Raw genomic sequence first — 27,285 nt, 5'->3', positions numbered from 1 at the left:
ATTTTGCGCTATTTTATCGAGATTAATGTTGACGATCGTGATTATTATTCACACTATTATTTTTTAGTTTATTATCAAAATATTATCATTGCTATTATTATAGTTTTATTATTAAGACCAACACACACAATTATCATCGCCGCATTATATCTAAAGTGCAACAAATTGCGAGCTGAGCTCGTGATGCAATCGAATTTGCACGTCGTGCTATCTTCCTTGAACGATTCATCGCGAGATCACACGTGCTTCATCGATCTGACTATGACACATCTGTGAAGAAAAATATTCGCCCATATATACTTTCTTCTCGATTCCTCTCCCTTTCATCCTTCACTTATATTCACGTATCATGTAATGATCGATAATAATTGTACGATCGAAGACGTATATTAATGCAATCTATTATTGTATAATGGTTGATATAATATATAAATAATATTACAAAACAAAATACATGAAAAGGTATTTTTAGATGTGCTTATATTTCTCATAATATTTTCTTTTTATTTCTTTGAGCAATACCAAGTGACAGGCTGTTGTAAGGAAGCAAGTACGCCTCTCTCGTCAAAGATTCTATGTATCACGAGAATATGGGGAAGCAATGGGTAAAATTAGCATCGCAGTAAGTCATTTGTTAGAAAATAAAAAAAGAGAAAATTCGTCGTAAACGAAAAATAGCAAGCGTCGTAATACAAAATATACGAAATACGAAGAGACAGAAGTAGGAATCTTGCTCGTCAATCTTTAGTATTCCTCAGCGCCGTCTCCCTCACCGTCGGTGGAGTCCATACCGACTTCCTCGTAATCCTTCTCCAGAGCGGCGAGATCTTCTCGCGCCTCCGAAAACTCACCCTCCTCCATTCCCTCGCCGACGTACCAATGTACAAAGGCTCTTTTCGCGTACATCAGATCGAATTTGTGATCGAGCCGCGCCCAAGCCTCGGCGATCGCCGTCGTATTGGATAACATGCAGACGGCACGCTGCACCTTGGCGAGATCACCGCCGGGAACAACGGTAGGCGGCTGATAATTGATGCCGACCTTGAAGCCCGTGGGGCACCAATCGACGAATTGGATGCTGCGCTTGGTCTTAATAGTCGCGATTGCCGCATTAACGTCCTTCGGCACTACATCGCCTCTATAGAGCATGCAGCACGCCATGTACTTTCCGTGACGAGGGTCACATTTGACCATTTGATTCGCAGGCTCGAAGCAGGCGTTCGTTATCTCGGCGACAGAGAGTTGCTCGTGATAGGCCTTTTCCGCGGATATGACGGGAGCGTAAGTGACCAGGGGGAAGTGAATCCTGGGATAGGGCACCAGATTTGTTTGGAATTCCGTCAGATCGACATTGAGCGCGCCGTCGAAGCGCAGCGAGGCTGTAATGGAGGACACGATCTGCCCGATCAAACGGTTCAGATTGGTGTAAGTCGGCCGTTCGATGTCCAAATTACGTCTGCAGATGTCATATATGGCCTCGTTGTCCACCATGAACGCGCAGTCGGAGTGCTCGAGGGTGGTGTGCGTCGTGAGGATAGAGTTGTACGGCTCGACGACGGCCGTAGAGACCTGGGGGGCCGGATAAATCGCGAATTCGAGTTTTGACTTTTTTCCATAATCTACTGACAATCTTTCCATCAACAGGGACGTGAAGCCGGAACCGGTGCCACCGCCGAACGAATGGAATATCAAGAAGCCCTGGAGACCGGTGCATTGATCTGCCAGCTTGCGAATGCGATCCAGGACGAGGTCCACTATCTCCTTGCCGATCGTATAGTGGCCGCGCGCATAATTGTTGGCGGCGTCCTCCTTGCCAGTTATCAGCTGCTCCGGATGGAAGAGTTGCCGATACGTCCCCGTGCGCACCTCATCTGAAAGAACGTCGACGTTAGATCCGAGGAACTTGCGCGTAATATAACATTGTTACGCTACACTTACCCACGACGGTCGGTTCGAGATCAACGAAGACCGCTCTGGGCACGTGCTTCCCGGCGCCGGTTTCGCTGAAGAAGGTGTTGAAACTATCGTCGCCGCCCCCGAGTATCTTGTCTGACGGCATCTGCCCATCGGGTTGGATACCGTGCTCCAAGCAGTACAACTCCCAGCAGGCATTTCCGATTTGTACTCCAGCCTGCCCCACGTGGACGGATATGCATTCACGCTGCAAAAAATATTGCAAGTTGCAGTCTGATAACACTCCATATACTCGTTAACAATTCGTATGCTGAAATCCACTTTAGAATCTTACATTGTAATTTTTTGGATTTAAAATGAAATTCCATAATTCGTAATTTAAATTCGTATAATTGTATCGGAATTTATTTGTTTTTACTTATTTATACAATTCAAATTTATAATTTATAATTTCACGCTTCATGATACATGAAAAATGTTTGAGAAATCGGAATATATACATAAAATGCATATCAAAGTACATACATGTATATATAAAAATACAGTAAAATTCCATGTAAAATTATTACATGGAATTCTGTTTTAAATTTTATCACAAAATAATTTGTAATAATTTAAAGCGATGAAGGTTCTCCATCATATAACAAACAAGTATCTGAGTACAATGGCGACTGTAATACATGCATGTACGTAGGATGTGCTCCAGGGTCAGCAGAATATAACCGTTAGTAAAAGCTCGGTAAAATTTCTTCGCGTCGCTGCTAACGACAAGCGAGTTATTCGCTGCAGCGGAGCCTGTCGCACTGCGTCGCGCGAATTTTTGTTTCTAAAAGTAGCAACAACGTAATGCAACTGCAAACGTCACTCGCGCCAATCCGAAAAGATTCACCTTAGACAAAATTTGCTGCTCCGGCCAGAACAAAATTTCAAAGATTGATAAATCTCTCGAACAACATTAATAAGGCTGTAACTTTCTCGACCATATCCTCCAAAGCGAGAGAACTTAATGTGACTAAATTGGGCTATGAGTACTAACAACAGGAAAGAAGGGCGAAGGTCAGGGCCATAAAGCAAGCAAATTCAATTAATGGTATGTGTATTTTGTACAAGATAATAACTAGTGAAAAAATTGAAAGTTGAATAATAAAATTAAAAAGTTAATAACTTTAAACTTTATTTTAAATGATTTATTTTTAAACTTTTACTAGTTATTTTTAATACACATAAACTTTAATTTACTAACACTCTATTAAAAATTCTCTGCAACGCAAAACGTACGAATTTAATTTTTTTACACTAATTTTTATATTTTTCTCTTAATCATGTTGTTATCTTCAAAATAAACATATCATTAATTCAATTGAAGTCAATTTGCTCGTTATAGCCCGGTCTTCGTTCTTCTTTTTTTATTGAGAGAACACGTTTTTATAATCGTGTATTTTAAAATACCGTGTCGCTGAAATAGTTGCCTGTCAACGAAAGATCCGGATTTGCGTCTTGCCAATATCGTTATAGTCGACAGCGAGATAACAAATATTTTATGATCGTGAGAGAGATGCCGATTCGGGATGCTGCGTCGCTCCGCGTGAAAGCGGTAGACTCGTAATTGTCGGATCTCTACCGGATTTGATTCTCTATCCCACACATACATTTTAAATTCATAAGATTCTCCAAGGTACTTTGAGCGTGAGGCTAACAATCTCGTCTCGTAAAAAAGTCAAATTGTTGAGAATTGTCTAAAAAAGGTGCATAATGCGAAGGCCAAGATTCTCAAATATAGCACTTTATTATTATTATTTATTATTATTGTTAACCTTTATAATACAATGTGAAAAAGATTATCTTGACTCAATCATAGGCATCTCGAGTTCGACCTTTTTTTCAACTTTAAAGATAGTTTTAAAAATTCACGAACATACTTTCAAGTTTCTACAATAAATGCCTGTACTTGTTTTTGAAAACAAAAAGTAAAATGTAGTTTAATTTAATTACCACGTGTTTTTTAAACTTTCGAGATACTTCCATGAACAAAAATCAGTCGGACACGGAATATCTATATATTCTATATAATTATGGACCAAGGATAAATAAAGCACTCAATTCCCATACCATTTTGAAGAATAATGAGACGAAGACTCGTGCAAAAGCGGCTTAGTAGGGACTTGCTGATGCGTTGAACGGAGATGCCGTTTGAACGGAGTTGGCGATGGAACTCCTTCGAACGATCTTGGCCTAACTGAGCGCTTACTGAGAACGACCGGTCTCTTATAGCTTCGGTGCGTACCCGATTTACGCCCGTGCCGGGAACACGCCGCCTATGTCTATGACGCCCGTCACGCTTATCCGACTATGTAGGGTCATGAGATTGCGTAACCGGCAACTTGCAGCCGACACGATCACGCTGGAGCGAACGCTATTAAAATTCAATCGTTTCCCCCCTTTTTGCCCGCTTTTAATAATCGGTTTTGATTCTGTTAACGAAGGATTGATTACGCGTCTATCCGGTTGTAGTACACGTCCCCGCTTCGGGATCGCTGAAATTTTCCACGTCACGGTCCTGACTCCTCTTTTACGGCTTGTCTCAGCTTCGCGACGAGGAGACGCGAAAACAAACCGAGTAGACAAATCGCGTGTCTGAGGCGCTTTAGGCTCCTACGTGGACACGACAGTTTTAGAGAGCACCGCAAATATATCGTAGAGAGCGACGAACTCCGTAGAGCTATTAAACGTGCACACGTGTGTATATGTGTACTTCCGCCCTACAATAGCCGCCGCCGCCGCCGCGTGTCCTTAGCGTATCCGTTTTATTTACTGCATCCGTTGAATGGCAGATCCTTTTGCAAAAGGAAACAAACAGGCCGAAACAAACACGAGTCGTCGCAGACAGATCGGACTCTTTTTGCTAGATTTTAATCATTTTAAAGTTTAACTGTGTCTGAAACCGCTTAGCAAAATAATAGTAACATGACAGACTTGAAAAAAAGTCTATCATAATCCCGAGGCAGATAGATGAAAAAAAGAATGGAGTTTCTTGTTCTCCGCGCTTTAATAATGACTACGACTAAAGTCCGATTAACTTAATTATATCGATGATTGGTTCAACTGACACAATTACTCCAAGCAAAACTTTTCTAGCTGTACAGTAGTTTATAATTCATCATTTTTAATCTCTAATTTCTTTTCAAATGTTGAGATCATTGTTAAGAAAATATTCTTTAAAAAGATAACAGTCATTTAAAAGACAAATAAAAATTAAGTAATCTCTTTTCTTAGCAGGAGAACGACATTGTTCTGTATATTCTCAATACGTATGTCTGAAAGACATCTTTAAGATAACATTTAGACGTCTTTTAGACATGCGTTAGTGTCTGAGTACCAGGAGAACATAATCGGCGAAGAGGTTGCATCACACCTAAAATCAGGATTGTGCCGTCAAGATTATGTCCACACGGATTATTTGCGTATCATTTACGTTATGTTAATAGAAATCTTTTTCATGTAGACAACACAAACAGTGTATAAATTATTATAATTATTATAAATGACACAATACAGAAAAAGTAATTAAATTGCAAAACTGTTAAAATATCTAACTTTAGTGCGCATAAAATAAAAATATATAATAAAAATAAAAAAGTAGAATACGTACGTAATTGACATAATTTCTAATGAAATCTAAATCTTCATTCTATGATGTATCGATTATTGCATCCATGAGATGTAAGACAGTTAAAAAATTTGTATAGTTTACATTGTACATATCTCTTGTAGAGTATGTATATTTTAACGTACAAACACCCAATCCTGCCTAAAATTTCAAGAATTACTAAAAATATTTTAGACTTTTAGACCAAGAGTCTGCCAGCGCCATCTCTGAGAAATCTTCTCAAACGACGAGAGAAATTTGTACCTTCAATCGGTAATCCTGTTACCAAGTTTTAACCTATTTTAATAGATGGCGCCACGTTAACGTTTCGCGATTTTGATGCCGACGACGCGTTTCACTCGCTGACAGTTCATCATTTCGCTAACAGAGTGCGTTCGTACCCAATTCCCGGATCGGTTTCGCACCGGTCCGGTTTTTCGCCTTAGGATACTCCCTGGATGCTCCTGGCCGAGCTCTCGAGGTATAAATCACTATGGAAACGACAATTGCGAGCTTCACCTCGCTCCCCTTCTCTTCGCTTTCCACGACCTAGCACGTTCTTTCTCTCCTTCTCTTTCACCGGCTCTCTTTCTTCCTCTCTATTCTCAACCGTCTTTAGAGCGTTCGTAGCTCTCGACAGTGGTGCTCCGATTTTTCCTGTCAAAATGGAGCCCTCATAAATCGCGACCTCGCGTTTCTACCTACTGGATGCCAAACTGTTCTCATCAAACCAAGTAAATGGTTTATTTCAAAAAAGGCTCTAATTAAAAACCACCGACTTCCGAATTTAAATCGAGAAATTGATAAACAATTTCAGATCAATTTTTATCTCCCCTTTCATTGTCGTTGAAATCACGCACCTCTTGAGCGTTTCTTAAGTTACAATAACAGCAAGTAGAATAATATTTCCTTCAAAACAATTCTCGCTAATTCGACCGCGTGAACTGTTCCGAAAAACCATTTGTTAATCCTGCGACGTCGACATTTCTTTTCCATTTACGACTATATACCTGCTCTTTTCTTTATCATGATGAGTTTCCTCGGTTTCTAGCGGCCCTCTAATATCTCAAGCGGTTCACAACTGGATTTTAGACGCCTAACATTCCCCATGCGATGTTTACCACGAAGGCCTGCGGTGAGAAAATAACACGCGTTCGAGATTGAAAGAGTAGATCGAAGAGCGCATCTCGAAAAGGACGAGCGAGGAATTTGCGCGTTTCTCAGACATTTGCATGGCAGGAGAGCGCAGTTAGAAAACAAGTTGGAAGGAGGAAAAATTAACGTCTCTTCGTGTTTCCGACGATTAGAGGTCCAACTCGACTTAAAATTGAAACGCACCGTATTGTCATTTGGATTTCTGCCCAACGAAATGGCGACGCTCCCTGTGTTTCTTCCAGTTTCTTCGCGAATTCACCTTCGTGCGAATTGACGAAACGACGCCGCATCTCGAAAATGAACCATCGCTGTGCTAGCTTTTCTCCCGGGATGCCGTGGGAGAAAGATAAAGGAAAGATGAAGTTCAAGGTCACGCACACGCTCGCTGTTGCGCAACACAATCGGCGCCCTGTACCTGAGAATTCACTAACAATGCGTGATATCGCGAATATCCCAAGTACAACAACGCGCGTAGAGCATAAAGGAATCGCCACAAAGGACCTTAGAGCGAACAAAAGACATATCGCCGGACACTTTCAAATTGCACTGATCCTTTCTGGAGAATTCTACAAGTTCTACACTGAGAAAAAAATGTGTTGAACCGACAAAATTTTTCAACTTGATTAAATTTGTTCAGTTCAAGTATTTATGTATTTAACTCAAATACACAAAAATGTTTGAACTTTAACCATTTATATATTTAATTTAAATACATAAATACTTGAAGAAAAATTAAATCAAATCATTGAAAAATGTAATCAACAACTTTTTTTTTCTCAATGTAAAGTTGCCGAATTTTTTTACTCTTCTTTGGAGTAAGTCAGACTAAATTTTAACTAAATTTTTATTCAAACATATTAATATGTAAATTACTTTATAATAATTTTATTTTTAATTTTTAAGGAGAGGGGAGAAACGAGAGAGAGATCCTTTCCTAAACTGGCGGGAAACTTGAGATCATCAGTTTTTACCAACCACGTGGTTCGTGTTAAGTTCGAGAGAAATTTATGTTACTCGTGAAATTTGTTAAACAAAATTAGCTTTCTACAAATTAAAAATCAAGGTAATAACGATATTTCTACCGATTTCCAAGTGTATAAGATCAGCGTGTGGTCAAAATATTTTTTGTGTGAACTTTCAGGTAATTTATTCATTTATTTCAGGTGAGAAGAGACGACATTCTTAACCGCCGTTAGAGTTCTTTGATTGTGGAACAGTGGTGCTCAGATTTTTCGAAATCGAGGCTAGAAATACAAGCGCGGATTCACGTTCACTGAATCCGTTGCGTCGATCGTATAAATATGAAGTACGAAGACCACATTTCTTTTTTGCGAGCTGATAAAAGAAGAATCCGGCATTCATCTCGCTGATTCGCGGAAATGTAGCGAGCGAACGTATTTTACACAAGAATACGGCATCGCCTTCCGGTATATATATATATATATATATATATATATATATATATATATATATATATATATATATACATACATATATACACATATATCTCTTCTTTAATAGCGAGAGAGAAAGGGAGAGAGAAACATTTTACCACCGCTCTCAGGCTGCTGTCCAGAAACGTCTCTCAGCGGTCGCTTCGCTCTCCGCTCTTCGCTTCGAAAATCGCATCTTTCTTTGTTGTGATCCCCGGACGCCTTGGGAAAAAGCGTCCCTTCTCTCGCCCCTCCTTAAGGGCCTCACGGACGGTGACTGCCTGCCTGCGACTCCTGCGAGTGAGAGATAGAGAGGGAGAGACAGAGCTGGGATCACGGGGCGAAGAGAGACCGACGAATCGAACGATGGTGAGGAGAGAGGAGAGAGAGAGAACGGCGGTACGGGGCCCCTTCTCCGAGAATGCCCCTACTACGAGTGAGGCCGCTAATGCCATTCCCGACGGACGCATCATTCTGCTTTCCGGCTCCGTCGACGACGTTTGTGTCTCTTTGAACGAGAACGAGGAAATTTCCGTGAAGATCAATTTTAAGGAAAGAACACTTCCGGAGGAAGAGGAAAATTGGACAACGTGGGATCTTCCGATACGCCCGTCCAGCGGCCCTGGATGGGTTTGAATTCAGTCCACGTTTCACGATTATATGCGTGACTAGATCCACACTCATCCAAGGATACTGGACCTGTGCTGAGGCGAGGAGAGCGCGAACGAACACTAGCGCGTTCGTGCGCGCGCGCACGCGTGTGTGGACCAACACACCTGTTCTTCTCTTCTCCCGAGGTTTCTGGGAAAAAGTGATATCGCGAGGTAAATGAGAGATAGATTGACGGAAGGATAAAAAGAAAGAGAGAGATAAAGAAATAGAGAAAGGCTCGTAGCTACGCATCGGCATCATCGAGGTAACGGTCGCAGACGCGAGGTCGCGATTTCTCGTGGATCTCCTTCATCGTGCAGATTCGAAACCGGTATAATAATCTTTGCGCGCGCTCGCCCGTATCGCCGCCGCCGTCGTCGCCACCGCCGGCCAAGATACGATGCTTAAATGGCGTCATGAACGCGTCGAAGAACGTTCTAGTCCTCGGGATACTGCGACGAGCACGAGGATGTATTTACGGGCATTCGAAGCCAACCCCGGTAACCCTTTCGCGGCTCCTTCGTCGTCGAGTTCCGGATCTCCCACGCGATAGGCACGCTCCGAAACTATCTTCCCCGTCCGTTCGCGGCGAACAGAAACGCGGGGGTAAGACATTAGAGATCGGACTCGACAGAAATTATACCGGTCTCTCAATCTCGCTCGCGTGCCGCTTGAAGCCCGCGCGAATTCTGTTACGCTTAGAGGTGCGACTCTGGCGCCGTCAAGGAACATTAAGAACGTAAACGAGGCTAAACTTTCACTTGAGATTATTTAGTTTAAAATCGCAACATCATCGATTGTTTTTATTCGCTTTAGTTTTGATCGCTCCTCGACGCTGACCTGTCCTTTGTCTTTCCCTAGCGTTGAGGCTTCAAGCGGCGTACAGCCTAAATGTATCTTCTACTCTTGTCCCACGATTATATTAAGAGGATGCGTACACGTGCATGTATATTCGATCGCGAAACGCGAACGCTGACGAAACCCGATGCATTCCTGAGTGGCGGAGCCAATGGCCGTGGGATTCCCTTTCAGTTTCTTTGTGTGTGAACACCTGCCGCGCTTTCCCCTCCAGCCTTCTCCCCCTTTTACCACGGCAGCGGCAACAATCCTGCCCTTAACCTGCCCCCTCCCCCTTCTCTCTTCTTTACTTCTCTTCTTTCGTCTCCATCGCCCTCCCGCCATCCTTCCCGAATAACGGTAAAAACTCGTCCGTACCCCCGAACGAACGAGATTTCCTTCTCTCCATACGCTCGAATGAAAAATTCGCAAATTCTACCCTCGCAATTACGCTCTTTAATAATGAATTTATAATATACAGTTCATTTCTATTTGTTTATATTATTTTACCTTTGGATAAATAAATTATGTATATAGTATTTTTTATATGTTATATATATTATATATATATAGAAAATTCTTTTTATATATAATATATATACATATATGTGATGTTACGTAAAATCGTTAACTCTGTTTCATGGTATGAAACCATGCGTCGTGAAATAAAAAATATCACAATTTATCTTGTCTCGTTTGAATCTTTTAAATAGATCTTGACACCCTTTAATGCGAGTTTTACTATATAGGCGAAAATCGCGTGACTTGTCATGTTGACTGCAATGACGTTAGAGAAATACCTTTACACGATACACAATATTTAAATTTATATTGACAACGATAATACGCTCAATTGATCGCAAACCTATTCTTAAACTAATAGACACCCTATACTTCATCTCAGCGATAAGTTCAAAGAATTGCACCGAGAATTTATTACGAAGGCTTCAGCATTCGTGGCAGGTTATCGTAAAGATCGTCGATCCTTATGGATTAACGATGGCATTGTATAATTAAAGGCATATTGACAAGATCGTTGAACAGCACGAACATCTCTTCGATTTTCCTCGACTTCTATAATCTATAGTATCAAGTACTCTGAGACTCTAGGCTCAATTGCGCTATACGAGGATGGTCCTCTTGATTGTCCGCATCTCCCCGCGACATTTCCGGATCCGATCGGATCTCTTCTAATGCTTGCTTGATCTGCACGTGCAACTGTCCGGCTACTTTGCGCACGGCCGTGTGATTCTGCTTGATCTGCTTCGCGTAGGACAGCATGCCGTCCCACAAAGCTGCGCTCGTATGCGCGAGATACAGTTCTCTCCACAGCTGAATACTGATGGGTGCAACGCTGGGCCAAATCACTCCTGGATTCGGCTCGTACAATGGATTTATCCATTGCTCCAAGACATCTGGTTGATTAATGTACGACCATAAACTGTAAGTTCGCTCGGACAACCGTAATTTTATCCTTTCCGCTTCCGAATCACCTGAATAAACAAACGATACATATGACAATGAGTAAACAATAATAATAAACAATAACAAGAAACAAAACTCTTGGTAAAAGTATAAATGATATATAATTAATGCCTCACATACCTAAAAATGTACCGTAATTCGAAGAATAAGCGTGCTTATACAATTTGATGAGCAGATCTGCAGTGTACTCGAAGCTAAATTGAAATTGGTGATGCAGCTGATACAGGCAATCAAGGAAAAGCAGAAAAGTCGGCGCATGTGTTGGATTTTGCGAGTTTGAAGGCTGATAGGCTCCACAACGGGTTCTGCTGAAAAATTGATGGCCAGCTTGTAACCATTCGCGCTCTACGAGCGCCTGAAGTCCTCGTACCGTCCGACAATCAGGATTTAGTATTGCTTGGGCCAAGCTCGTTACCACCAACGTAGAATCCCTACCTGTACTGCCTATAAATCAAAATTATGTAACATTATCATTATACGATTAAAAAAAGTAAACAAATACGAATACGATATACTTTCGCAATTTATATATATTTGATATACACACCATGTACTAGCACAGCCGCGGCTTCTTGATGTAGGCATTGCGCAGTGACGCAGGCGGCATTTAAAGCACTTTGTACGGCGGTTAGCCATCCGCTACTATCCAATTTTGAGAGCCACTGCGAAGAAGAACTGTTCACATCGTTACAAGCTTCTATTAATTTGTAGAAACTATCTGCCAAATCGTGCGGCCGAGGAACTGGTTTGTGTACTTTTCGCCATTGCGGATAAGCAGTGTCCATTTCCGTGCCTCCACCTCTGGCTCTGGCACTTTGCGCCTGACTAACCGATCTTGTGTCCACTATGTAACTATGAATAAAATTCAGTAATTGTAATAAATAGTAAAAAATAATCAGCCCAAAATATTTGGGATTTAAGAACGGTCGTATTTTAATCGTATTTACCCACGTCTTCCAGGACCTAGAACTGCATTTAACAATTTTTCATCTTCCTTGCATCTCTTACCAGTAGCACCGCATAACGGCTGACTACTTCTCAATAGTATACTCTGCAATAAGATGAAAACGCAAAGTCACAAACAGTAAATTGAGTAAATATTACTTTATAATTAAAAATATGTATTACTTACTCCTCCTTCATGTCTGTAACACAAAACAGGGAATCTTCCGCCATCCCTAAAGCCAGCTGAAGCTATTACAACTTTGTCGTCTACTTGACGCGGCACTATGACTGCCGACGGATATGAACTACAAACTTTGTAATCTCTATTCAGGTAACTGATACGCCACTCATCCCCATGAGCCGCTAACAATCTGGACCATTCGGAGACAGGTGCAAATGCTGTCCATCCATCTTCTATTTGTATCATGATGTTGTTGGTTGTTTGTGGTCGATAGAAGAATGGATATTGTAGAGTTTGGTCTGTAAAATAAATTACAATAACATCTCACTGTCAAGCAATATCACAGATGTCAACAATTAAAGAAATAGACTGTGAGAGTTTAATATGATTATTTTAGGACAAACATAACAAAATATATTTATTCACATTTTTCACTCAAACAAAATTATGTAATTACATAATACTCTCATATAATAGACATGAACAAATTACCTAATGATATTAGCTTCTCTATGGATAATATGGCGTTGATTAAATCATTGGTAGAGCCAATATCTAACTGAAGGATTTGAAAGTCCTTGCATTTCAATATTATGCTACCACCTGGGCTCTGAGCATTCACTTTCTTTTCCACAACGTCGATATTCCTGTTCATCAACTGGCAAAAAAAGAAACTTATTAAAGTTGGGAATTGGTTTAAAGAAAAGATTAAAAGTAATTAAAATATAATTTTTTAAATATTGTTTTCTTTTAAAGCCAAAAAACTTGAAACAAATATTTATTTACAAAACATGATTCAAATATGCTAATCTAATAAAAAAAGTCCAAAGATAGGCAATTAATAATTTTGCAACTGTACTTTCTGTCTTACATTATTCATACGTTTAAAAAATATAATTTATTGACACCTACCCAAAGCTCTTGCCCGTCGTCCTGCCTAGAGGACAAGATGAGATGGTGACCACTGATGCACAGTGTCCCATCCATGCTTTTGTTATTACCATCGCTTTTGTCGATCAACACAACGTTATCGACCTGCGGGATTAATATGTTATCTCCGATATGATCGCCCATTATAGCCTTGACTCCTCTCCAAGTGGAAAGTTTCTCGGTAAAGTAAAAACACTTTGACAGACTAACATAACCTAAGTAGTCCGCTGCTCCATCGGACTGACACGAAAGGACTGTTCTCTGGGCATAATTCGCTCCGCTGACCTCGACCTTTCCTTTGATGATTCACACTTCAACGAGCGATTTCGGCCCCCGCGACAGACTCGTCCGTGGCGTCCCCCATTTATCTCGGTCGTGACTAGATAAAGTCACAGCTGTTGTGCGACTTGTTTACTATCTCTAACCCGCAGCACCATTCACCGTGCATCGCTTCGCTCGCGATTCGCGGTCGCTAGCGATTGCTCGCGATATCGCATCACTTCACCGCAGTGGGGAAAACGAGGCCGTAGATATGGACGTAGAAGAAAAAGGGAGAGAACGAGAAAGAGAGAGAAAAAGAGAGATAGAGGTTAGGTTATAATCCCACGCACCACGTGACGTGATCGTATAACCTATCGGACGCACCTAACAAGAGCACAAGAGTAACACAAGCAGACACAAGAGAAATAGTGAGGCGACGGGGTTTCGATTTTGTCATCATTGACATGTCCAGACTGAGCGAGCGAGAAAACTGTCTCGCAATATCGAGGCGATTTAATTACAACTTCATGATCAGTTGTTCGATTTACGCGCGAGCAAAGGCGCCGATCGAACAGCGAGGACATTGCCGCAGGACCAAGGAAAGACGCTGACGCGTCTGTATCGCAAGAGATGACAACTACATTCGGATTGTTGCTGTTTCCTGGGAGAGGAAGGCTAGCGGTACGTTTTGAGCGGTGATCAGGAGTTTGATTCCTAGATCATGCGACGAACGTCTAAGCCTTTTTGCTGCGTTCCGCTCAACGATGTGTCATTCGTGAAGCTTCGTTCGACGTAATGATATAGAGCGTTTTCCAGCAAGAGGCAAAGATGAGCACAACTCATAGTGAATCATTCCATCGTTTGACATTAAACAACAAAAATGAAACGCCCAACCACTGTACAACTGTATCGCTGGAAAACGCTCATTGTCTGATGCTTTATTCATCCGCTATCTCATTTTCATGGTTTTTCCGTGGTCGGAATAAATTGGACTAAAATGTTCGTTCCATGTACTTGTTGAAATTTCATTATCGCGATCGCGTAATCCGGGATCACGCGGAGAAAACGGCTGACAGTTATCTCCTTTTCTATCAACAGGAACGACCGATGTGGGTGAAAGCGAGACGGAAGATAGCGTCGGACGGGAGTGTCACGTGACATCGCGATAGCACCTGTGAGGAACACCGTCGACGGATGGCGCCACTGACCACGGGCAAGGCTGATATTCTACGACGACAGGAAGGCAAGCAGCAGCATTCTGGTGCGAGGTTGTGTCATCGAGTGATACGACGGCGGCTGAATTGACGCTATAACACCGCGTTTACTAAAACTAACGATCCATTGCTGGGCCGCGTTGGTAACTCGCGGCACGTCCTCGAGGCTACGAAGACCATTGAGATCAGTAACGCAGAAGCGTCGTATCTGGGATCTCCGCAAGGTAAAGGACCCGTCCGATACCTCGCGTGCACTCGCATGCGCTCGCTTTCACGGTGCTTTCTACGACGATAATAAACACAGCGAGGCTGCTAATATCTTACAGCAAACGACAGAGCTTGCCTGGATATCAGGAGCTGCCTCTTAGGTCCTTGAATTGTCATTAATATGCAGTTGTTATTATCATTATAGGTAATCTTGCAGGCACAGAGCTTATGTGATAATATTGCTGCATATTTTTATATTTGAATCTTGTTTATATAAAATAAGTGATACATATATGTAAAATCTAGAATAATAGTTTTTATAATAACTGCTATTGACCATAGAGTACAGAGAATAATGCGATAATTATATAGTATCTGTTTTTTGAGGGGGGTGGGGGGGCTGAACTTCTATAATTTACCTCTTCCCCCTTTTTTTCACTGAGAAGAAAAAGAGAAAAAAATGAGCCATACAGAAGTTCAACCAAAAAGAACAAGCCTACTGATTACATATATAGATTTGTTTGAGATAGGCAAGAGATACAAAAGGACACAGTGCAGCACAGTAAATTATTTTATCCTTTAACATTGGTTTAATATTAGACAACAAAGATGAAGTGATTCACACTGTGTCTTGCAGGGAAACTCCCTATTATGCTAATACATTTTCTTGGTGGATCAACTAGATATTTTTTGCTAAAGGTAATGAACAAAATGGCGTCTCAGGAGAACAGCGAAAGTTTGATGAAATCTACCATGGACAACATAGATACAATGGCACAACCAAAAATGGATGAAAATATATCACTAACTGCTTCATTACCCGTTGAGCAACATGCTGAGTCAACTGACACAGCTGCCAATACAAAAGAAAAAGATTTAATGTCAGATGCAACCAATGATTGTACAAGTGTACAGAAAAATGATTCTGATAATACTTTAAAAGACAAAGATCAATTAAAATCATTAGTAATTGATGAGAATAAACAAGATGACAATAAGACAGATAAGAAGGGAGAGACACAAGATGTAACTTTAGATCCAAATATAAATCAAGAGAAGGAAGTTAAAAACGAAGATGCTCCAATAAAAGGATCTGTTTGGAAACGAAAGCGTAAAAGGTTAGTACAAATTACTAGGTCTTCACAGAAAGTTATATTTGTAGACATACTGATATTTTAAATTTAAAAAAAAAAATTGTTATTTCCAGTAATGTAATGATGACAACAGACTTTCTTGTCGAAGAGAGTAAGACGAATAAGAAGAAAGAAACGCAAAATGTAGCCTCACTTACAGATCCTCAAAATATAGAGAAAGAAAAGGAAGTGAAAAACGAAGAAGCTTTGACAAAAGAATTTGTTTTAAAACGAAAGCGTAAAAGGTTAGCACAATGTACCAGGTAAAAAATTACGTTTATATAAGATATATTGATATTTTAGATATAAAAAAAAATTGTTGATATTTTCAGTAATGCGACGACGACAGCGGAATTTCCTGTCGAGGAAAATAAGACAGATAAAAAGAAAGAGACGCAAAATATAACTTCACTTGCAGATCCTCAAAATACAGATGACAAAAAAGAAGTTAAAAATGAAGACACTTCAATAAAAGAATCTGTTTTGAAACGAAAGCGTAAAAGGTTAGCACAATGTACTAAGTCTTCATAGAAAGTTACATTTGTATAAGACATTTCTAAACACGTTATATTTTAGATATAAAAAAAGTATTGATATTTTCAGTATTACATCGATAGCGGAAGTTCCAACGGAGGAAAATAACATCAGGAGCAAGAGGAAGAAGTTAAAAACTGGCTACGACCGATTTTGTTGGCGATGTCACAAAGAGAAGGTTGACGCTTACTGTACTGCCTGCCCTCGCTCATGGCATCGTAAATGTATAGGTGGCACGCCGTCGTCATTGGAGAAGTGGATATGTGGTGAATGTGCAACCATCTTGAAAGCAGAAAATGCTGAGACGCGTTCCATAACCATGGCCCACTTGTCCATCGATCAATTGTGCATGTTGCTCAAATACGTAGTTGAAAGATTACGCGATTATCCTGGCGTATGTCCTTTTTTATTAAGCACTTTAGCGCACTGTAATTTATTGCGTTATTGTAATTATTTAATATATTCCTAATTAATTTTTACTCTTAATGTAGTCTGAACCATTTTGCAAACCTGTGGATCTAATGGAAGTGCCGAATTATCTGGATTACGTTATCAAGCCGATGGACTTGAGTCTTTTAGAATCGAACGTGAGATCTAAGCTTTACGGCAGTACCGATGCGTTTATGGCAGACGCAAAATGGATTCAACATAATTGCGTCGTGTTTAATACATGTAAATTTATTTTAAATTTCTAAGTTGCAAAGTATTAAAATGGAATAGATATGTAAACTTATTCTCTATTGATATCTGTAGGCGGTGGTGTTTACGCAGACATGTCGAAACTGACAAACGCGGCGAAACAAATTATTAAAGTGGCGCGTCAGGAAGTCTCGGAAATTGAGGCGTGTCCCGATTGTTATGCGCATGGTCGAAACTTACCAAGACCTCAGCCTTCATGGTTTATCGAGCCCTGTCGTCGACCGCATCCACTTGTGTGGGCCAAATTGAAGGGTTTCCCGTTTTGGCCAGCAAAGGCAATGCCTCGCCTCAATTCTCAAGGATATGTAGACGTGCGTTTCTTCGGCGAACACGATCGTGCCTGGGTACCACCAAAGGATCTCTTCTTGTACTCCGAGGAGCCACCCGCGCCATCCCCTCGTAAACGAAAACCTGACATGGACGAGTGCATACGAGAGGTTACTCGACATATTAGAAAGCTGACGCTTATGTTCGGCGAGTTTAAATATGTAAAACCCAGAGTTCAGTACGATCCAAACAATCCGACGCAGATACAGCTGATGCTACCATATTACAACCCTCTTGAATCCAATAATTCTCTTCCCAATTCTGAATTCTCCATACCTCTGAAGAAGACGACCCAGAAAAAACGAAGTTTCCTTAAAAGTAAATCACAGAGTGAAGAGTCGATTGATATTATTGAAGTAAATCCCGACTCGAAAAGCGAGACTCCTGAAAAGGAGGTTAAAGCTACAATGTCAAAAGTACAAAAGTTAAATACAGATGTTAAGAATATTTCAAACATGCAAACAGATCTAAATAGTAGTCACAGTAAACTAAACAGGAAAAATCAAGAGATTATAAAGTCAACCTCTCAAGATGTTGCTCAAAATAAAACAGAAAAAAATTATAAACCAAGAAACGCAAGGACATCAATGTCTCGATCAAATGTTGCGCTTACGGATAATGCCTCTGAAAATAATAGTACGAATTCAAATGCCAGTGTCTCAAATAAGAATAATTCGTCTAAAGGGAAGAATGAAGAGAAATCTATAAAAAATTTGCCGAAGTCTGTGATACAATCAGGTACAGAATCATCCGACTCGGTGCGAGGACAAAGGAAAAGCCTTTTGAAAAATATTATTAATCCTAAATTGGCTCTCTCTCAAGTGGACAACTCAAAGACGACTACAAAGTACGCAAAGACTAATAAAGCGTACAAGCCGAAAACGAGGCTTTTCGACAAGCTGAACATGGAGAAGGGATCTGTTACCGCGAGCAAGGAAAACGAGACATTACCGAATTCGAGTGAAGTCATTCCTGGGATGTCGTTATTGAATAACAATAAAGAATCGTCAAATGTACAAAAGAACGTATCTGAAATCGACATAAAACTATCGTCAAATGCGAGTCCCACTCGTACCATTCCATCGACGAATCCGATCGTTCCTATGGATAAATCCTTGTTGCTCCTCGTGGTAAACGGGAAACCCGCTGAGCCTGTGCAACAAGTCGCGTCAACAATTGACTATCAAGGTAACAAGGATGTGCGCTCCGTAACGAAGGAGGGACATAATAATTCGCCGAAGAAAGAGAGTAAGGCTAGAAAGAGTTTCCCTGGAAGATCACCTAGTTCACAAAATGTTCAACGGACGGCCCATATGCCGGACGTAGATGAAATTATTCAAGTTTTTCCGGATAAGCCAAATTCATCATCTACGTATCAGTTGCTGCCTCCGGAGGCCGGACCGATTAGCGCGCGTTTGCATCATGATGCTCACGATCTCGCGAAAAAAATGGGCCGTTTGATGGAAGAGGCGTACAAGGAAGCAGCTCAGGAAACCATTAATGGTGAAAACGGTACATCTGATAATTATCAGGCAACGATATTTTTCCTGCGAATGCAGATCGAGCACATAAAGTGGCAACATCAGCAACAACTAGCCGAGTTGAAACACAATACAGGTATGTATATTTTTTTTTCTTGTGCAATCAGTCGACAATCTGTCACCGTTAATGTAAAAATACTTTAAAAAAAGGTTATAAATTCCAGATCGAACCCTACGTGAGATGCGCGCGAGTTTGGAAGCAGAGAAATTGCGATCGGTCGAAGAAGTTCGCAAGGAGGTTGAAGAAGACAAGCTGCGCTGTATCGAAGAGACCAAGCGAAAACAATGGTGCGCTAAATGTGGACAGGAAGCGATGTTTTACTGTTGTTGGAACACCGCTTACTGTAATTATCCTTGTCAGCAATCGCATTGGCCGACGCACATGCGATCATGTTCTCAACAGCCTACGTACAACACCATCGTTACGAATTCGAGTGCAAATTTGAATCCGCAGCAGGTGATGCCCAGACTTGCATTAAACATGGATCACAAGACTTTAAAGAGCCTAGAGTGAATAGTGTAAGTTTAGCGATTTAAATGGAAAGTTTGCATGAAAATGCTGTAATAATATACAATATTATTCAAATTTTATTCCATGCTGAGAAACTGCCCTTGAATAATTAATTTTTTTAACTGTAAAAAATATTTGTAGTGCAAAGAAATTAGAATAATGTGGATAAAAAAAATATTAAGACTAATCTAATGTATTTGTTGATAATTTACATGTTCTATTATAATTTGATGTTCACACAAATTAACTTGCACTATCAACACTCTAAACACTTCAAAACTGAATTTTGATCTTAAATCGTTCTTGCGACACGATTAAATTGTGTTGCATTACAATAGTTTTGAAGTATTTTACTTTTCAGATCAATAACGTCATGATACACGATTCCACGAGCAAGGCATACTCTCTGCCACCCAACAAATTGAGTGAAATTTCGTCATCGTCCACTTCGCCGCTTAGAAATAAAATCAACAAAAATATTCTCTAAACAAATCGTAATTTATTTATAATCGATTCGATATCGCCCACAAGTAGGATGAAAAAATGTTGGTAACACCGCAGGTAAATTCATTTGTGAATAATCAACAAGTATTGATTTAATTTACAATGATACCATCTGAAATCGTACATAAAGCTTTTTTTCTTTCTTTTTTTTTTTAGATGTTTTCATTGTGCGATGTAAATAATTGTGGTGAATGATATCTTCACAATTTTCAGATCAATATATTACACATTAAGTTGTAAAAGACTCAAAGATGATACATATTTCATTAACATTTGTAATAAATTGACGGTATTCATTAATTTAATTAGTATTAAAAAGTGATAATTTAATAGTTATTGTAGAAAATATGAAACAAATATGTAATATACTATATTTAAAGAAATGTAAGGTATCCTTAAGTCGATAAATTCTTGCAATGATAATTTATACGTGTTTAACGTATTTAAGTTTGTAGCAATCTGTTTTTAAGTTTTGATAACACTAAATTTTCTAATTACGTTCGCATAATTTTTCAATTCCTTGATAGATACACTTAAAAAACACAAGATAAGAGATAAAAATTATTTTTCCAACAGTCTCACGACGTAAATACACTTCTGAACAGAATAATCGACATTTTCTTAGAGAACGCTTTAAGCGTTTATAGGAATTTATTTTTTGGTTAAATCTATCCTAATGTGAAGCTTAGACACGAATAATTTTCATCTCGTTTATTAATAAATCATTAAGCAGAGATACATTGAAATGTGTGTTGAATATGTTTTCGAATGTTCCTTTTCCATCTGAAAGATGAGACAACTGTTCTCTATTTTTTATTCAAAAATAATTTTTTTTTAATTTTGCATGAAATGCAATTTGTAATATTTGAGAAATGAGAAAAACGACTTTCCATTGCAGTTGTAAAGTACTTAATTTAAAAACGGAGGGATTAGATAGAATAAGAAAAATATATGAAAACGTTTCAAATTTCGCGCTTATGATGCAGCAAATATCTCGTGCAACATGGCGAACGGAAGTAGACGTCACCCAGTGCCAATTGCCAGCCAACGGGGCTCTGTGGTCAGGCTGCCCTTTCTATGGGAGGAAAAGCACTTTTCTCCGTCCCCGCGGCCTCCGTACGCTTTTTTCACAGTGGGTACGTGAAACATACGTCGACACGAACGAATAACGGGGTCACCGGCCGTCCTTCTTGAACGTGACGCGCGCGATTCTTCCAAAAGATCGGTCGTCAATCTTGCATTTCGTTGATTCGCGCGAGAGAGAAAAAGATCGCGAGAAGCTGTTCGTCTAGGTGTCGGTAAACGGGAGAGCGAGAGAGAGGGAGAGCAAAAAAGAGAGAAAGACGGATATCTGGTGAGCCGTCGTCGTGGGTTAATAAATCACTCGTCAGTCATATGGCGAGGGAAAATAGCGAATCGTCATAAATTCCACATCGCAGTTCCGTTCCGCCTCGTCTGCACTTTCCTACACTTGTCGCCTGTGTGAAATTAAACCGAATCGTCTAATTCGGCTGTCAGCGGAGTACACGAGGCCTCCCAAAGAAGGTGAAGAGAAGTGCAGTCGAGAGGAATCGGATCACCGAGGTACGCGAGTACACATGCGATACGCTCAACGACGACGACGACGACGACGTGCCTGCACCTCGCTCCTTGCGTTGAAAGTTCAAGGTTGCGAGAGCAGATTTAAAAAGAGTTGGCCGCGTCGGATCAGTCGTTCGAGTCACGTTGGCAGGCAGTGGTCTTTCGTTAACTTGCCTTGCTATTGTTGCAGAGTCATTCATTAGTTAACACACACACGCAGCACGGTCAACGTCGCATTACCGCAGCTACAAATATGTTTATTTGGGACTGGTTCGCCGGAGTGCTAAATTATCTTGGTAAGTAGAATTTTTTACGTTAATTTGCCTCGTAAGCACTGCTTCTAAGCTTTGATTCAAGAAAACTTCAATTTGATTAAAATATTGCCGCCGCAATAATGTTTAGACTATTTAGAGATAAATATGTATGTTTCTGACAAAATTCTGTTATTGGAACAATCATCTGAGATATAATACTGAAATAATTTTATCTTTCACTAAAAGAGCAATTGTAAAACAAGGCCTTTTCAATTTTAGTCGTTTTCAACACAGTAAAATACCTGCCATTAGATACATGCGTTATACTTGTTATCTAACAAGTGGTTAGACATATTTTATATAATTTGTTATGGAAAATTTTGTCATATTGGTTTATTTAATGTCACATGATGTTTTTTGAGCGATGTAAAGTCTCGTAAAGAGTGGCTGTTTAAATTTATTACTCATCTGATTTTTATAATCCTTATTGGTTTTAGGATTATGGAAGAAGAGTGGCAAGCTTCTCTTCCTGGGTTTGGATAACGCGGGTAAAACCACGTTACTTCACATGCTCAAGGATGATCGTTTAGCTCAACATGTACCCACACTACATCCAAGTAATTAATTTTGGATTATTTTATTACACTTGTGTATTTCAGTTCTATTTAAACAATATACTTTATTTTATGATAATATATACTTTTTGTATAGGCAGCAATCTTTTCATAATAAATTTAATCATTTTTCAGCCAAAATTTTAGTCAAAATTAATGTTCATAATACTTATGTAATTAAATATGCATGTACATTTCCTATTTTATAGTAAAAGATATAAGTTTTATAGACTATACATCTTTATTATGCAGCAAAAAATAAGTCATAAAAATAAAAATTTTATTGAGTTGTCATTAATAATTGATTTATTGTTCTAGCATCTGAAGAATTGTCTATCGGAAATATGAGATTTACAACCTTTGATCTCGGGGGTCATACTCAAGGTAAGCAAGAGAAATGTATATCTTACAAAAAATATGGTTAAGCGATTACTTCTACCTTTATAAATTGCAGCACGTCGCGTATGGAAGGATTATTTCCCAGCTGTCGACGCGATAGTATTCCTTGTCGACGCGAGCGACAGAACAAGATTACCAGAATCAAAAGCCGAGCTAGATGCATTGTTAACTGACGAGCAACTCAGCGCGTGTCCAGTTCTTGTGCTAGGCAATAAAATTGACAAGCCATCCGCGGCTTCTGAAGATGAACTCAGAAATTTCTTTAATCTGTATGGACAAACAACAGGAAAGGTACAGCCATGTAAATTGAAACAGTGATCCATTATACATATATTAATATATAAGGACTACATTGCTAGATTGATAAAATTTGTATCGAATCTTTGTATTGATATACAATTAAACATTTTTAGGGTAAAATTGCTCGTAGCGAGATACCCGGCCGTCCGCTAGAACTGTTTATGTGCTCGGTCCTGAAGCGACAGGGATATGGAGAAGGCTTCCGTTGGCTTGCACAGTATATCGATTGAACGTATATATTATTATACACGTGACAGATTCTCAACAATTTCATACATTTCCCTTTCCTGTGGTAACGGTACCACTCTACCGGAACTGTAAACCTCACGTGATTTCAGCAGTAGGAAAGGAAATACCATTTCATCGAAAAAAAAACTAACCAAAATTCAACACAATTTTCAACAAATAGAGACACGAGATGAATATTCTCGAGAACATTGTATGCGCGAGGGATAGGACACGTTTTCTTTCACTGATGTTTATACACGAAAAAATATCTGGCAAACGTCATCTCTTTTTCAGAAGAATACTTCGAGTCCTATACAGATTCTATGGGAATCTATCTCATTTTGCGAGTCACATTAGGAGAATGATCATTACATGCTGAAAAAAAGATTGAAATAAAAACATTTTGATAAAATAAAACTAATAAACTATTTAAGAATTCCAAATGTTTTGTAGATTTATTTTTGATGATTTATTCTTAGTGACATTACACTTAAAGAGAAATATGTCGTAATGCAGAGTAATATATTGTATGCAATCGTATGTGTCGCGCATGGCTTCTGGAAGATTGAGAGTTTACAGTATGTAATTTATGAAAGTTGTTAGAGTATGTAATTTATAAAAGTTGATTTATTAACTGATACTTTCACATAATGCTTTTTATCTTTTTTTTTCATTAATTTAAATTATAATAATTATTAGAATCACTAAATTACGCTGCTGAATGCTATTTTATAGTTAATTGCTGGTGTTTACTTTTATGTTCTATTTTTACTTATACAGTCTTGTATATTTGTGCCAACAATTTTGTATAGTCTTTAAAATCCATTATTCGGGAGATGTACGATACGTATGAATAATCTTCCTTTTGGCAATGATTATGAAAATCTACTAAACTAATTGAAATTATTAGATAGTACAATTGTATCGTTTATTAGCAAATTGTGAAAATCCATATCTCAATTATAGCTGATATATTGTTTGATCGGCATATATCATGCTTAACGTTTCAAAATCTTTAATTATATATGGTTTTTAAATTAAGTTACTGTTACAGGCTGAAATTATTCATAAGTTATGTAGATAGCGGGAAAATTTTGTTATAAATTTGTTGGTGGTGAATCTAGCTTTATAAATTCTGGAGTTGCTTCCAAAATAAAAATCAAAGTTACAAAACACGAAAATGAATATTTTACGTGATAGTGCTTAGATTGTAAGTACTTATGTTTTCTTCATTTATTTTACATCAATAAAACACGTTTTATATTATAGAAAATTGTACAGTGCGTCATTTACAAAATAGAGATTCTGATAAATTCTACTCAGTATAATCGGTTACGAAAAATATAGAAGATTAAACCTAAAAAAATTAATTATGTAACAACATATAATAACAATTTTAATATAAATCTTAATCTGTACAAAACTAGGGTACAAAAATAAAGTTCTTAGGAACTTGTTTTCATAATATGTTCACAGTATGTATAAAAGAATTTCTCTCTTAATTCCTATAGTTTGCTGGCGCACAACTGCAATTCTTTATTCGCAGGAAGCGCTGCAAATCGTTTATTTACATATTCATCAGTTACATCGGCCAAGGATATTGGCTTCCATACTGGTTTCTGATCTTTGTCGACCAAGAGAGCTCTAACACCTAAAATCAAATTGAAATATTGATCCCATAACAAGAGATATATTTATGAGACGTGTTAAATTCTATCCTCTTACCTTCGTAGAAATCACCATCTCTATTCAGAGCAGTACAAGCCAATCTATATTCGATCTTCAAACATTCTGCTAAGGATTTTCCTTTTCCTTCGTCGATCGCTTTCTTGGTAATTTTGAGAGAAGAGGGAGACATTTTGAGTAGTGTTTCCATGTTCTTTTGCGCCCAATCCGAATTATCTTTCTTTAATCTTTATATTATACAAAAAATTACACATTGTATTACAAATGAAAAAAATATTACTTTAAATGTATTTTACCTCTCTATTATCTCTTCGATGGATGGAGCAGAGAAACAATTTTCTATCTGCGACATATGAGGCGCCAAGCTGAATTCGTGATTTAATTTTGGTTGATATTTGTTTAAAATCGGTTCAATGTCGACATCACGCAATGTTAGCAACTCACGTTTCAAGTCTGCGAGTTTCTCCGATGGTACAAAGTGCGTTGCAATTCCAGCAAGGAGAACGTCGATACCTTAATAAAATATATATTTATAAATATATAAATCATTTATTAATGCACACATATGCATAGAATTTTTAATATAATTGAAGTTAAACCTTTCAATCTGTGTCCTGTTAGACCCAGATAGATACCCAATTTTCCTTTCAATCTAGATAAAAAGTAAGTCGCTCCAACATCAGGAAATAATCCTATCGCTGTTTCAGGCATAGCAAATAGAGTTTTCTCTGTTGCAATTCTGTATTTGCCATGCACAGATAATCCAACACCGCCTCCCATTGTTATTCCATTGATAATAGCGATGTAAGGTCTATTAAATGTTCCAATTAAATGATTTAAGCTAGAAAAACAAAAAGAAAAATTATTCTTACTCATATAAATACAAAAACCATTTCTTCTTGAACAGATACTTTTACTAAGTAAAAGCACACTTACGTATATTCTTTTTTGAAAAACTCTTCACCCAGAAGCTCCCCTTTTGGTTCATTCAGTGCCAGGACTAACGATTTGACATCACCACCTGCGCAAAATGCTTTCTCACCTGCACCCTCTATTATTACAAGCTTCTTTGAAGGTTCCCACTGTTTAAGGGTAGAATATATTTTCTGGACCATGGTCAAATTTAAGGCATTCAATGCCTTAGGCCGGTTTAAAACTATCACACCACTATCCCCAACCTGTTTGTACACATAATTAATATTATCTTAATTAATAATATTTATGCAAAAATAAAAATTCTGATATAATATGCAAACATACATCTTTTATAAGAATCTCATCCATGTTTGTTTGAGTGCTGGCTGCTTCTTTAGCATCTTTAGATGCTGAAATAATACTTAATTGCAATTTAGAAAGAGAGTAATAATAAATATATATCTAAGAGTAATAATAAATACATATTTAAGATCTAAGCAGAATTTTATAATATATTACAAATTAATTTGCTAAAAAGAAAAATAGACAAAAATTACTACACAATTGTAAAAATATTAAATATTTTTTACATATTGATATAAAAAATATTTAATATTTTTACAATTTGCAGAAATGTTAAAATGTGCTTGAAAAAAGGCTAAAATTATTATAGTAACTGCATCAAAGCGAAAGCTGTAACCTACTGACCTGTGACAGATCTCGACGTTGATAACCACATAACACGTGTGATTGTAGCCTTAACACTTGAATAATGTAACTTTCCTGCGATTCTCCCTATCTAAAAGAAATTATGACAGTCATGCTCATCAGATTACCTGATACGTAATTTCCGCTTATATTTCACATTGAAATTACCATATTCGCTATCTATCTTCTGTTGTAATATTAATATTAATTGTTAATACAGTAAAAAAAACGTATTGTTGAACCAACAGTGTTGGCGGTGACGTAAACGTTTACATTAAATGGGATTGGACCAGTTTCACAATCTTCACTTAATTTAATCGGCTGATTTTTCTATCGGAATTAACCAATTGTCATTAAGTAGAATTGACCTGAAAAACCAATCACGATTGACTTGGGAGTATAGGCGGTTCATTCGTACTACATACGCGAAACTTTGTTAATCCGAGCCGAAATGACCAATTAAATGTTTCTTTTGTCCAATCGCGGTATTGG

General features: G+C 38.5%; 5 protein-coding genes and 1 long non-coding RNA gene across 18 annotated transcripts; 3 read left to right on the top strand and 3 right to left on the bottom strand.

The window, feature by feature from the left end:
• Positions 1 to 463: 463 nt before the first annotated feature.
• LOC105200362 (tubulin alpha-1 chain) lies at positions 464 to 4,182 on the bottom strand. Its single transcript, XM_011167871.3, has 3 exons — positions 4,024 to 4,182; positions 1,939 to 2,161; positions 464 to 1,871 (listed from the first exon to the last, which is right to left on the bottom strand). Exons 1-3 carry the CDS (start codon positions 4,024 to 4,026, stop codon positions 745 to 747), a joined length of 1,353 nt encoding a protein of 450 aa, XP_011166173.1. The 5' UTR covers positions 4,027 to 4,182; the 3' UTR covers positions 464 to 744.
• A 1,376-nt stretch (positions 4,183 to 5,558) lies between these two features.
• On the top strand, positions 5,559 to 9,405 carry LOC120357527. Its single transcript, XR_005574524.1, has 4 exons — positions 5,559 to 6,041; positions 6,612 to 7,530; positions 7,619 to 7,778; positions 7,879 to 9,405. It is a non-coding gene; the product is annotated as an uncharacterized LOC120357527 (long non-coding RNA).
• Positions 9,406 to 10,072: 667 nt separating this feature from the next.
• On the bottom strand, positions 10,073 to 13,656 carry LOC105200357 (myotubularin-related protein 9). The gene is made up of 7 exons (XM_011167860.3): positions 13,160 to 13,656; positions 12,740 to 12,905; positions 12,254 to 12,546; positions 12,069 to 12,172; positions 11,669 to 11,973; positions 11,242 to 11,565; positions 10,073 to 11,129 (listed from the first exon to the last, which is right to left on the bottom strand). The coding sequence occupies exons 1-7, from the start codon at positions 13,319 to 13,321 to the stop codon at positions 10,726 to 10,728; spliced, it is 1,758 nt and encodes a 585-aa protein (XP_011166162.1). The 5' UTR covers positions 13,322 to 13,656; the 3' UTR covers positions 10,073 to 10,725.
• Positions 13,657 to 13,856: 200 nt separating this feature from the next.
• Positions 13,857 to 21,196, top strand: LOC105200358 (protein kinase C-binding protein 1). 10 transcript variants are annotated; one of them, XR_005574522.1, is made up of 11 exons: positions 13,857 to 14,119; positions 14,537 to 14,876; positions 15,559 to 15,977; positions 16,067 to 16,255; positions 16,325 to 16,495; positions 16,581 to 16,920; positions 17,018 to 17,198; positions 17,280 to 19,169; positions 19,258 to 19,550; positions 19,966 to 20,165; positions 21,095 to 21,196. XR_005574522.1 is itself a non-coding variant. In XM_039448114.1 (10 exons), the coding sequence occupies exons 3-10, from the start codon at positions 15,562 to 15,564 to the stop codon at positions 20,089 to 20,091; spliced, it is 3,573 nt and encodes a 1,190-aa protein (XP_039304048.1). In that variant the 5' UTR covers positions 13,857 to 14,119; positions 14,537 to 14,876; positions 15,559 to 15,561; the 3' UTR covers positions 20,092 to 20,854. The 10 variants fall into 10 exon arrangements, 8 of the variants coding, with proteins under 8 accessions (XP_039304048.1, XP_025988553.1, XP_011166163.1 ...); XR_003268469.2 differs by lacking the exon at positions 21,095 to 21,196 and adding an exon at positions 20,265 to 20,854; XM_039448114.1 differs by lacking the exon at positions 21,095 to 21,196 and having other exon boundaries at positions 16,067 to 16,237; positions 16,596 to 16,920; positions 19,966 to 20,854.
• On the top strand, positions 21,118 to 24,657 carry LOC105200360 (GTP-binding protein SAR1b). Of its 3 annotated transcripts, none has more exons than XM_026132774.2 (6): positions 21,118 to 21,244; positions 21,880 to 21,985; positions 22,441 to 22,560; positions 22,876 to 22,941; positions 23,012 to 23,247; positions 23,370 to 24,657. In XM_026132774.2, the coding sequence occupies exons 2-6, from the start codon at positions 21,943 to 21,945 to the stop codon at positions 23,484 to 23,486; spliced, it is 582 nt and encodes a 193-aa protein (XP_025988559.1). In that variant the 5' UTR covers positions 21,118 to 21,244; positions 21,880 to 21,942; the 3' UTR covers positions 23,487 to 24,657. The 3 variants fall into 3 exon arrangements, with proteins under 3 accessions (XP_025988559.1, XP_039304064.1, XP_011166168.1); XM_039448130.1 differs by having other exon boundaries at positions 21,221 to 21,462; XM_011167866.3 differs by having other exon boundaries at positions 21,227 to 21,692.
• A 30-nt stretch (positions 24,658 to 24,687) lies between these two features.
• Positions 24,688 to 27,124, bottom strand: LOC105200361 (3-hydroxyisobutyryl-CoA hydrolase, mitochondrial). 2 transcript variants are annotated; one of them, XM_011167869.3, is made up of 8 exons: positions 26,962 to 27,124; positions 26,794 to 26,884; positions 26,431 to 26,495; positions 26,107 to 26,348; positions 25,770 to 26,011; positions 25,467 to 25,683; positions 25,210 to 25,397; positions 24,688 to 25,135 (listed from the first exon to the last, which is right to left on the bottom strand). In XM_011167869.3, the coding sequence occupies exons 1-8, from the start codon at positions 26,962 to 26,964 to the stop codon at positions 24,990 to 24,992; spliced, it is 1,194 nt and encodes a 397-aa protein (XP_011166171.1). In that variant the 5' UTR covers positions 26,965 to 27,124; the 3' UTR covers positions 24,688 to 24,989. The 2 variants fall into 2 exon arrangements, with proteins under 2 accessions (XP_011166171.1, XP_039304062.1); XM_039448128.1 differs by lacking the exon at positions 26,962 to 27,124 and having other exon boundaries at positions 26,431 to 26,506; positions 26,794 to 26,890.
• Positions 27,125 to 27,285: the final 161 nt, after the last annotated feature.

This window comes from Solenopsis invicta, chromosome 4 (assembly GCF_016802725.1).
Source record: "Solenopsis invicta isolate M01_SB chromosome 4, UNIL_Sinv_3.0, whole genome shotgun sequence".
NCBI lineage: Eukaryota > Metazoa > Arthropoda > Insecta > Hymenoptera > Formicidae > Solenopsis > Solenopsis invicta.
The sequence above is the reverse complement of the archived record's forward strand: the minus strand, read 5'-3'. Positions and strand labels throughout refer to the sequence as shown.